The following is a 12,447-nucleotide window of genomic DNA, read 5'->3' on the forward strand; positions in this document are numbered from 1 at the left end:
TAGCCTAAGAAGCCCAAGCTAGCTGCAAGCAGGTAGGTTCGCTTCTTCTCCCCTTAGTCCCTCGTTGCAGTGAGCCTGTTGCCAGCAGGTCTCACTGAAAATAAAAAACCTAACAAATACTTTCTTTTCTAGGAAGCTCAGGAGAGCCCCTAGGGTGCATCCAGCTCTGGCCGGGCACAGATACTGAGGTCTGGAGGAGGGGCATAGAGGGAGGAGCCAGTGCACACCAGAAAACTAAAATCCACTGGGCACTCTGATACGTAGTAAAAATTAACCTGCTGGGTGCCTTCCTAATCACAGTATATTCAGGCGGCACTCGCGGACTTAAATGCATAAAACACAGACTCTCCGTATGCTACCTCTCTCTCTCTCTCTCTCTCTCTCTCTCTCTCTCTCTCTCTCTCTCTCTCTCTCTCTCTCTCTCTCTCTCTCTCTCTCTCTCTCTCTCTCTCTCTCTCTCTCTCTCTCTCTCTCTCTCTCTCTCTCTCTCTCTCTCTCTCTCATATATTTATATATATATATAATGGAAGGCGGCACTCAGGAGACTTTCTTGAAAGTAGAAAACGTGCTTTTAATGTGTAACATTTCGGGAGACGTACTCCCTTCTTCAAGACACAGCAATACAAGTGATCACAGTGATAAAACAAACTTAAATACCTTACCAGTTCCTGGCTCGGTCACGGCCAGCGGCGTCCCGACCTCCGGAGCCCGCACTTCCGGTTTCGGCAGTACCCGCCCCTTCCGGATGACGTTGCTCCGTTGCCGGGCGACGTAGCCGCGGGGAGGACCCACACGAGCAGGGAACCTGTATAGTCATGGCAACATGTTGCCATGACAACAGAAAGAAAATACATAAATATAGCAAACTGTGCAAATCGGACCACTTGCGTGGATATAGCAATACATAAATATTTAAAAGACACATCTAATGCCAGAAAGGCACACAGTGCTGTGCACAATAGATAATGTGAAGAACATGTTATGCTCCGTAAAAATCTGTGATCTAAAGCTAATCTCACCTAAAGAATACATACTGACATAATTAAGTGAAAAGTTAAAAACATAAGACACATACTGCTGTCAATTGTTATGTCTAATCTTGATGAGTACGTATACAGCAGACTACCATACAGATCTATAACTATATAAACTCTACCCTCGTCAGTCAGCCAGCAGTTGGAGGGGGAAACCACTACCTCTCTCACAGGTACGTGGGTCCCCATGTATACATCTGTCTGGAACTTATTAATGATTCCAGTGCTCTAACTTAGATGCACTGTCTATTAAGTTCTGAGTAACCCTGCACGTGTTGCTGGGGGAATGCGTGCTCTATTAACCATACTCAACCTTGCATCTATACCCTGCCTCAAAGAAAGCAATTTAGGCTTAAATATTCATTTAGACCACGAGGATGGATCGTGTCTAATTTGTGGATCCATCTTGCCTCCAGTTGCAATAATTTTTTTGCTCGGTTGCCACCTCGGATGGAATCAGGAACCTGGTCCAGTATCTTGTAGCGGACGGAGGCAAGGCTGTGACGCATCTGCGCAAAATGTCGTGCCACAGGTTGTTCGCTACTCCCTGACACCAGGGCTGCCCTGATCGCCGATCTGTGTTGGGCCATCCGCTCTTTAAATAAGCATTGGGTCTTGCCCACATAATAAAGGCTGCAGGGACAGATCAAAACGTAAATTACAAACATGGAGCTGCATGTCAATGGTTTGGGGATCTTCAACTTCTTCCCAGTATGTGGGTGTGAGATGGAGTCCCCTGTTAACATGTAGCTACATGTAGTGCAGCCCAAGCCAGGTCCATTTTTCTATATACCCGGTATATAGACGACCTGCGGGAAAGAGGAGTGCCAGACCAAGGAGAGTGTTATATATATATATATATATATATATATATATATATATATATATATATAATATATATATAGTACTTAGAAATACTCATAAGCACTTAAGTGTGGTCCACTCTGTAGAGAAAGGCATTAGTTGCAGGCGGGTAGATACACATGCTTTCTTGTTCATGGTTTGCAGAAACACTGGTTCCTCTCTATCCCTTTATATTTGCTCTTCAGTACAGTAATTTCTTTGGAACAGATGCCCTTGTGTGTCAGACATAGCTTAGGGTCTAACGTGTTTAACTACCTTTTATCCACTGATTGGCCTACACAGACTTAGTAGGCAAGGAGATATAAGTCCTGCTTGGAGTGGAGCAGACAGATCACTGCATTAGTTTGGGTGACTGTAATTCAGGCAGGATGGACATATATTTTGCGGTTACCATGACAAGCATTCAAAAAGAATACCATGGTCTGTCTCACCAAGGTAGGGTACATCGTCACTAAATGATTTTTGTTGAACTTCTAGCTATTTATTTTTGATTATGATGTTGCAGTCAAGGGCACTTCGTCTGTCTGTATACAATGTATCATTTGTACATTTTAAATAGGATGTATACTTAAACCCCATACACACTAGCCGAGCCACCGCTGATATTGGCGGCGACGGGGACCTGGCAGGGTGCCGGCATTGGCAAGTGCATACACACTTGCCAATGCCAGCGGGAAGGGAGCAACGGTGGGGGGGCAGGGGGAACAACAGCCTGGCTGTCGCTAACGGGTACCTTCCTCATCTGGTACATGTTCAGACGACTGAGGGGGTCGTTAATGATGCGCGGGAGCACGCATCATTAATGACATTTAGGGTACACACTGGACGAGGTTGTGAAAGATCTCGCTCAGATTGGACCTTCTGAGCGAGATCTTTTACTTTCTCATCTAGTGTGTACGGGGCTTTACACACACACAAAAGGTGCAGATAAGGTGTATATGTGTTTTCCCATTTTCCTTATCCTTAGATAATGGGAATGATATAGTAGTGGTTCTTATCTGCCGTCAAATTCTGTTTCAAAATTCTATTATGGCCCGTTTGGGCTATCACACTGTTTAACTGTGCTCATCATTACCCTGGGAAAGTTTTTCCCTTAATACCTATATTAAGGTGGAAAGCCCTTAGCGATATGGTATTTTTGTTTCACAAATTTCTAACTGTACTTAGATCATCTTAACATATTTATGTAGCAAAACTGTACAATTAGCTCCTCTTAAAGCCCGTACACACTGGTCGATATATCGGCCGTTCTCTTGAACGGCCGATATATCGCCGGGACCGTCGGCCAGTGTGTACGGCCGATACGTCTGTGAACTCCGTCGTTCACAGACGTATCGCATCGGCCGCGCAGCACAGCCGACGCCCAATATATCTACCGATATATTGGCGCGTCGCTGTGTGCGTACGGGGCGGGTCGGCTGAGCGCCCGTACACATGCTGCGGCGGCCGGCGGTGATTGACAGCTGAACTGGGCGGGCGTGTGTACACGCCCGCCCAGTTCATGACGTCTGTCCCCGACGGACCGGGCAGTGTGTATGCACAGCACACTGCCCGATCCGCCCATAGATATATCTGCAGATCAATTGATCTGCAGATATATCTATTAGTGTGTACCCACCTTTAGACACAACTGGGTCAAGCTGTCAGACTGACCTAGCGGCTCAGACTGCTTTGACTGACCTAGCTCCATGCTAAATGAGGAGCTATCAATAATGCTGGCCTGTCTTGGATCCTTGGGAACTACACTGTCTAGACCAGTAATGGGGAACCTTTGGTACTCTAGCTGTTGTTGAACTACACATCCCAGCAGGCCCTGCTACAGTTTTGGTATTTGGCAATGCTAAGACTAGCAGGGCCTGCTGGGATGTGTAGTTCAACAACAGCTGGAGTGCCAAAGGTTCCCCATCCCTACTCTAGACAATGTCCTGTGTGTGGGGTGTTTTTTTTTTTTTTTTTTCTTCTGTTTTTTTTTAATTTGTTTTTTTTTTAATCCTGGTATGCAATGCAGGGCTTTCCCGCATTAACACAGATAAACTGTCCAGAATATTATTCCTTCATGTACTCTATGGGGGTATATTCAATTAGTGTCAGATCACCTCACTATTCAATTTGCGGCCATTTCCGACAATGCCGATCCAACGTTTTTTTTTTAAAGTCGAATTGGCATTGTCGAAAACTGGCCAAAACACCTGTCGGAAACGCCCTCATATTTGACAAAAAAAAGTGGATCTGCGGCTAATCTGTCGTTCCACATGTTTTTTATGACATGTCGGAAAAACTGCACTGGACTTGAATGTGTCGAATCTAGAAATTCCGACTCTAATTGAATAGACCCATATATATATATTTTTGTCTTTAAGTCTCTGATTCTTTTGCTTTTTACTAATCTAGATCAAAATCTTCTGTTTGAAGACCCCTTGTGTGACGTAACCATCTCTGTACTGACTGGCCCTGTTATGCTAGCCACCCATATGATATCGTACCATTTCACGATCTTATTTGTTATATGATGCATAGCTAGCACTGTGGTATGGAATCACCTTTTTGTTTTTATAAACAATCTTGGTCCTAAATGGCCAATTTAGCTTTTGAATTTAGTTCTTGTTGACTTTCACCTCTGCTATGCTTTTATGGCGTTCATGGGACATCACTGGTGCATATATTCGGTCTGTGACCACAAGCTCAAACATCTGCATGAACACCTTTTTCATATGAATAATCTTGTGAACATTTTCTTGTTTTCCTCCACACAGGGTGTTCCATGGGAAACAGCACCAGCCGCCTGTACAGTGCTCTTGCCAAGACGCTCAGCAGTACAGCTGCCATTGCTCAGCATCAGGAGTACTTGGAACAGTCTGAGCATGAACAGCAGGATCCACTGGACCCCAAGAATCTCTTGGAGGAGTGCCAGGTGGCTTTACAGGGACGACCTGCCCGACTCCACAGAGAGTTTGTCAGTCGCAAGGATGATTTCAACAGCCCAAACCCCTTTCGAGTGATGCAGTGGAATATCTTGGCTCAAGGTATGATCACACTGAGAGGTTAACCAACTTTGACTTTATTTTGTTATTATCTGATTGTGTCCGCTGTAAGATATGTATTGTACATTTCCTAGTATTATAGAGATTGTTTTATGTGTTAAAGAGAATATGAACTAGAATTGTAAGCTTAACACCATTGTATATTTACATACATTTTCAGAACATAAACTGGATTTGGATGCAGCTCCCAACAGAAATACATGGTTTCCACTTATATCTGTAATACTTTTGAAGTAGCTGTAAAGAAACTGGGCTATAAACAAAATTTGGTTTTGTTCTCAAACTACACACCGGGGGGAATTCAATTAGCATCTCTGGTATGAAGCTACCGGGTTAAGTGCCCGGTGCTATTAAATTGCTTGCGCATTAATCCCGTGACTACCTAGGGCGGTATCCTATTAACAGTGGTACTTTCCCACTGCTAATAGGATCGCCAGGGGTGATCCCTTTTAGCCTTGATGCCGGCACAGTTTTCTCCCGATGCTGGCATTTATTGGTGATTATGCTTCTGAAGCATAATCCGCGAAAACATATGTGAACGGGGGTCTTCATTGGATACCGCGATAATGACTATCGTTCAATCATCGCGATACTCGCCTGTTTTTTCCGTCCGAAAGAGCTTCGGGGCTAATAGGATACCGCCCCTAGTGTGTTAACTAATGCCTTTGGGCTAGTCGTATTGCTACCACATTGTTCCCCAGATTTAACCCAGGAAATGCAGTTAACCACAGCTAAGCCCAGGCATTCGTTGCAGCAAGGTCCTCCTCCAGCATTAAGTGGCTGGCTCAGTGCAGTCAATTAACACTGGAGCTACATCCTGCAATGCTAATTGAATCCCCCCCCCCTCCCCCCCCCCCCCCCCCTAGTAAAAGCTATTAAAAGTCTTGTGGAATTGATAAAATTAAAGAATTAAAAATATTAAATTAATCTCCCACCTCCACAGCCAAACTATGCGGATCAGCACTTTGGTCACTCAAAACATACCTTTTTATCAAAGTCCACAATCCCTTCCTTGTCCCTCTTCTCTCCCCTCCCTGAATAGTGTGTAAGGTCTCACGGGCAGGGCCCTCATCCCTGATATTACTCCCCAGATCTATCCTTGCTTCCAATTCTCTGTCCCTTTCAGTTACTGTGTGCTTGCCCATTCACCAGTACAGGTTCATTGAGTGCTGGTCGGACTCCCTCCTCTAATGTCTCACCAACACTTGCCTGTTAATAAACAGTGAGTCTCCACTCCTCAGTCTATAGTCTGGATCCTACCTAGTTTGTCAGTTTTATTGCCCTGTATTGTGCACTGATGTGTCTTTGTACACTTGCTGTACCAGTGATCCATCACATTTTGCTGTTCCTGTGTAAAGACACTATGTGGCGCTGCAGAAACTTTGCAGCGCCTTAACAATAAAGGATTAATAAATAGTTATTTGGGGGAAAATAATAGAGATATGTATATACATGTGTGAATGCCTTCCAGAAAAATCATATAGCTATGACTGGATTTGATGGTCTTTTATTCCTTCTGGCAATTCACTGTTCAGCAGTTGTCCTGCAGATCAGTGCTCTTTGTGTAATTCAGTCTCTCCTCCGTTCCCATTTTTTTTTTTTTTTTTAAAGGCACGGTATGGGGGACTAGTTAACAGGTGGCAGCAATGGAGAGTGGTCTGATAACTGAATGTAATGGTAATGTGCAGGGCAATAGACTGAGAGGCGTGCAATTGAAGAGATACAAATTGTATCCTCCCAATATTAAAGAATACCCACTTCAGACTACCATCTGGTTTCAGGACCTACATTTCATTAAAGTATTTGTTTTTCCTTTCCAGCTCTTGGAGAAGGCAAGGACAACTTTATTAAATGTCCAATGGAAGCATTGAATTGGGAAGAAAGGAAGTACTTGATACTGGAAGAGATCCTAATTTATCGGCCGGATGTGTTGTGCCTACAGGAAGTGGATCATTATTTTGACACTTTCCAACCTATCCTCAGTAGGTTAGGCTATCAATGCACTTTCCTAGCAAAGCCATGGTCTCCCTGCCTTGATGTAGAGCACAATAATGGGCCAGATGGCTGTGCCTTGTTTTTTCTGAAAGACCGCTTTCAGCTGGTCAGCAGTGCCAAACTGAGGCTATCAGCCCGGACTCTCAAAACCAACCAGGTGGCCATTGCAGAGATACTGCAGTGCAACGAGACTGGGAAGTTAGTGTGCTTTGTTGTCACACACCTGAAAGCTCGCACCGGGTGGGAGAGGTTCAGGCTTGCACAGGGTACAGATCTGCTGCGGAATCTAGAGTCTATAACACAAGGTGCCAAAATCCCCTTGGTCATCTGCGGCGACTTCAATGCAGAGCCAACCGAGGAAGTCTACAAGCGTTTTGCCTCCTCTAGCCTGAATCTCAATAGTGCTTATAAGGTTCTTAGTGAAGACGGAGAGACCGAACCTCCGTACACAACGTGGAAAATCCGCCCCACAGGAGAATCTTGCAACACTTTGGATTACATATGGTATTCCCAGCATGCCCTAAATGTGAATTCTGCTTTGAGCCTTCTTACAGAAGAGCAAATTGGGCCCAACAGGCTTCCTTCTTTCAATTACCCTTCAGATCACCTGTCATTGGTCTGCAGCTTCAGTTTTAAAATGGACCCTGACCAGTTATAATAAGTGTTGTTCTCCACATTCATCACTGTGACTTGTAGCTTTGTGAAGTGATTTAAGGAGTTGAAAAGGCTAAAAGATGCAAGTGCTCTTGTCTGTATGTGGTTCTCATTTATCACAAACCTCATATTTATTTGAAAGAACTGTATTAAAGCTGCACTGTTTTAATGCATGAATAATCACTCTGTAACTCTCGTTTTCTTCTGGCACTCCCTTACTGGAGTTTGTACACCATTTAAATTGTTAAAATGAGGCAGAACTCTGTATCTGATATTAACTTATATATTAATATATTTTATGTATAGACTTTAATTTAATGTGTGTTCTTCCACTGGGATTGCAGCATTTTTCAAAACAAACAAATTGCCTTTTTGTAATATTTAATTTGTCAGATTTGCAAATGTTTAATAAATGTCACTTTTTCCTAAATATTTATTTTTCTACTCAAGGCAAGTATATTAGTGTCTAGGGGAGAGCAGTAGTTTCAGAAATATTTATTTATTTTTGTTTAATTAGCTACCTGCAAGATGGCAGGCAAACTCTTGTACCATGCAAACATTCTGAAGTGCAATATTAAAGCATTTGCCAGTCATACCGCTTTCACATTTCCAATTCCGGATCCCACCGGGGAATTGGAAATGGGTCCTTCTCAGGTGGGATCCGGCATTAGAGGCTGCTTGCTGGCTTCCCGACCCGGCAATTTGCCAGGTCGGCTGTCATAGCGGCGGGGGTGGAGCCGGCAAGGGTGGGGGGGAGGTGGCGCTGGGAGACGAGCTAATCTCCGCGCCGCCTCTCCCTAAGCTGTGAATGGGTACTGGGTCGCATCGAACCGGCAACCCATTCACACTGTGCCTGACCCGGTATTCAACCCGGGAATAACCCCTCTTATTACCTGGGTTAATTACCAGGTTAGGCGACCCGGGAATTCGGACATGGCCCTTTCACATCGCACAGTGACCCATGTCTACCTGGCAATATGCCTGGTCGATACCAAGTTATTTGTGCGATGTGAAAGGGGTGCGATGTGAAAGGGGTATTACAGCGTTTGTACCGGCCCCGGGGTTAATGTTAATTTTGTGTATACAGAATTCTGTAGGTTTAGGTTAATACTGAGGAGGGAGGTTGTGAAAGAACCAAAAATAAATGGTCAGCCATAGATAACTGAATTTTAATCTGCACAAATTCATGTGCTACAGCATGTGACGAGTCGTAGATATGTGTGCAGGAATGTTATTTTCTTTTTTTGTATTATGTAAATTTAAGTAATTAGTAATTATTTCATATGTTGCTGGGTCTAGGAATGGTTACTATTTTTTCTGGATATAGATTTGTTTGACCTCTTTGATGCTATGCACCTACATAAAATAGGATGTACCATCAATTACCCAGCTGATGGCAGGACTGCTTGCTACTAGTCACCAAAATGTAACTTTCAGGAAAATTTTGGACACTTGATTGTTTTACGGTCTGAGGATTTCATATGAATGAATGTAGGAAATAATGACTGTCCTTTCTATTACTGTAAAATCTCATTGTGAACAATATTTGATACAGAGAAAAGCCCCATATCACTTGTTACCATGCAGTCTATAAAAATAAATCTATTTAAAGCTTGTACGTGTGTGTGTGTTTGTTCCCCCTACCTGTGACTGAAGTACAGCAGTAATGTGCCCTGCTGAATCCCACAAACTTGTATGTACTCCATTGCTTTATCTTTTTCTTCCCTAAGGCCTCTATTATCTAGTTGCCTTTGTATGACACACAAAACTGCTGTTAATACCGCTACATTGAGTTGGCCAGGAGCAATAAAATAAAGTGAACTAGAATCCTAAAATATGTCAAGTTGCGCCTCAAATGGGAATGCAACACTATTACGTTTCTATTTTCTGTTATTCAAACAAACAGGTAATGTGTGCTGTGGGAGTGCTTTCATTTGCCCAACTCCGTAACCACAAATCTGTAGTAGGTAGTCGCCCAACTTTTACTATAGGCTTAAGATTGGGGGGCATAGGTACTAAGTTTTGGCAAGTGATAAGTGTTGAGATAAAGTACCAATCCGCTCCTAACGGCTGTGTTCCAGGCTGTGCATAAAAATAACAGAAGCTGATTTGGTTGGTAGTTTATCTCTACTTTATCACTCTCTAAGGTTTAGTACATCTGCCCCTGGCAGAGAAACAGTGCCATAGAATAGCCCCTCCCTGTTAAGAGTGAATTTAAACCATGCAAATTACCTTTCAGAGCAGAAGTACAAAACAGGGTAGTGGGTCAACAGTCAATAGGTCGACCACTATTAGTTGATACAGTGAAAAGGTTGACACCAGACAGGTCAACATATGACAAGGTTCAACATGAGACTTTAAAAAAAAAAAAAAAAAAAAAGCTTCCCCCCCCCCCCCCCTGCGTAACATTACCAGGATACTCAATTAGTGCACCGCGTCCTCTTGCATGCTGCAGGCAAGGTGCCTCTGTACAGGTTACTATTACCAATAGTAGTCCACGTTGATAGTAAAGTATAAAAAAGTTAAAAATAAACATAATTGTAAAAAATTCATGTTGACCTTTTCATGTGTTGACCCATAACACAGAAACAAAGCAACCAAATACAACGCCAGTGTAATTCTGCACATCTACGGACTGAGAGCTTTAATTTAGTGTATGATTTGCCCTGCTGAGGTAACTGCATCATAGAAATACGTCGCTTGTAAAAATCGTCCTTGCGTTGTTAATATATAGATGGTTCATGAAGGTTAAAATGCTGTATGGGAAGCCCTTAAAGTAAAACCTTGGTCCTGGGAGGTTAACCATAGGCACCAGTTGAATTGTGAAATGGAATTTAGCCAACACAAAGATCCTTAACCAGGCTTTTAGGTTTATTGTGGAACAGCAGGTACAGAGTAACAACAGTGACACAGTAATGTCAGTGTGGAGCATGCAAGGAGTTGCTGGGTGTTATAATGGACCATCAGGCTGTGTACTCACTGTGGGGAGGACAGCTGGGTACTTGAGCACCTAAACGGAGATGCCATAGCGTATGTCTGAGGAACACAGAGTGTGTCCAGGTCTAATGGACACAGGAAAATAAGTGGCATTGCAGAGGACTGATCTCCAGAGTGAGCCACAATGTATTCTAGTGCCCGCCGGCTAACTACAAGCAGACACCGTGCCCAGCGCTGATCTTCCAAACATATCCGTTTGCTATCACTGATCTGTGTCTTGTTAACAATAAATACAGTATGTTTATGCATCTCCTAAATTGGATTGCAAGTTATTGCGTTTTACTGCTCTTACTTAGAACTAAATTCTGAATAGAGAATTAACATTTTGTTGTAAACTGATAGTAGGGATATTGTTTTCTCCTGCAGGATCCACAGGTTATCCACAGAATAAACATTGGAATATGAGGTAGCGACAGCGGATTAACACCACAGATCAAAGCTTTCGACCTCTCAGAATGCAACGGGCCAGTCCCCTATATCCCCGCCTCCTGGCTCAGGCAATTCAATTTATTGTGTGGTACGGCAGGAGCCGGACCATGGTCAATGGGCTGCTGGTTTTTAGCAACCATAAGCTTTTTATTTTATTTTTATAGTCTTGCTATTTTCTCTGACGTCCTAAGTGGATGCTGGGGACTCCGTCAGGACCATGGGGATTAGCGGCTCCGCAGGAGACAGGGCACAAAACTAAAGCTTTAGGATCAGGTGGTGTGTACTGGCTCCTCCCCCTATGACCCTCCTCCAAGCCTCAGTTAGGTTTTTGTGCCCGTCCGAGCAGGGTGCAATCTAGGTGGCTCTCTTAAGGAGCTGCTTAGAAAAAGTTTTTTTAGGTTTCTTATTTTCAGTGAGTCCTGCTGGCAACAGGCTCACTGCATCGAGGGACTTAGGGGAGAGAAGTTCAACTCACCTGCGTGCAGGATGGATTGGCTTCTTAGGCTACTGGACACCATTAGCTCCAGAGGGAGTCGGAACACAGGTCTCACCCTGGGGTTCGTCCCGGAGCCGCGCCGCCGACCCCCCTTGCAGATGCTGAAGATTGAAGGTCCAGAAACCGGCGGCAGAAGGCTTTTCAGTCTTCATGAAGGTAGCGCACAGCACTGCAGCTGTGCGCCATTGTTGTCACACACTTCACACCAACGGTCACGGAGGGTGCAGGGCGTTGCTGGGGGCGCCCTGGGCAGCAATGTATAATACCTTATTCTGGCTAAAAATACATCACATATAGCCCCTGGAGGCTATATGGATGTATTTAACCCCTGCCAGGTCTCAGAAAAACGGGAGAAGAAGCCCGCCGAAAAGGGGGCGGGGCCTATTCTCCTCAGCACACAGCGCCATTTTCCCTCACAGAAATGCTGGTGGGAAGGCTCCCAGGCTCTCCCCTGCACTGCACTACAGAAACAGGGTTAAAACAGAGAGGGGGGGCACTTATTTGGCGATATGTATATATATATATTAAAATGCTATAAGGGAAAAACACTTATATAAAGGTTGTCCCTGTATAATATAGCGTTTTTGGTGTGTGCTGGCAAACTCTCCCTCTGTCTCCCCAAAGGGCTAGTGGGGTCCTGTCCTCTATCGGAGCATTCCCTGTGTGTGTGCTGTGTGTCGGTACTTGTGTGTCGACATGTATGAGGACGATGTTGGTGAGGAGGCGGAGCAATTGCCGGTAATGGTGATGTCACTCTCTAGGGAGTCGACACCGGAATGGATGGCTTATTTAAGGAATTACGTGATAATGTCAACACGCTGCAAGGTCGGTTGACGACATGAGACGGCCGGAAAACCAATTAGTACCTGTCCAGGCGTCTAAAACACCGTCAGGGGCGTTAAAACGTCCTTTTTACCTCAGTCGGTCGACACAGACA

The 12,447-nt window shown here is 44.2% G+C and overlaps 1 protein-coding gene across 1 annotated transcript in view; it reads left to right on the forward strand.

The window, feature by feature from the left end:
• NOCT (nocturnin) overlaps positions 1-9,206 on the forward strand; it is a 29,820-nt gene extending 20,614 nt beyond the window's left edge. Inside the window, exons 2-3 of the mRNA XM_063920359.1 lie at positions 4,652-4,921; positions 6,760-9,206. Of these exons, the coding sequence (XP_063776429.1) occupies positions 4,652-4,921; positions 6,760-7,592 (1,103 nt within the window). The 3' untranslated portion in view covers positions 7,593-9,206. The remainder of the gene's footprint in view (positions 1-4,651; positions 4,922-6,759) is intronic.
• Positions 9,207-12,447: the final 3,241 nt, after the last annotated feature.

The sequence above is a fragment of the Pseudophryne corroboree genome, chromosome 1, assembly GCF_028390025.1.
Source record: "Pseudophryne corroboree isolate aPseCor3 chromosome 1, aPseCor3.hap2, whole genome shotgun sequence".
Taxonomy (NCBI): domain Eukaryota; kingdom Metazoa; phylum Chordata; class Amphibia; order Anura; family Myobatrachidae; genus Pseudophryne; species Pseudophryne corroboree.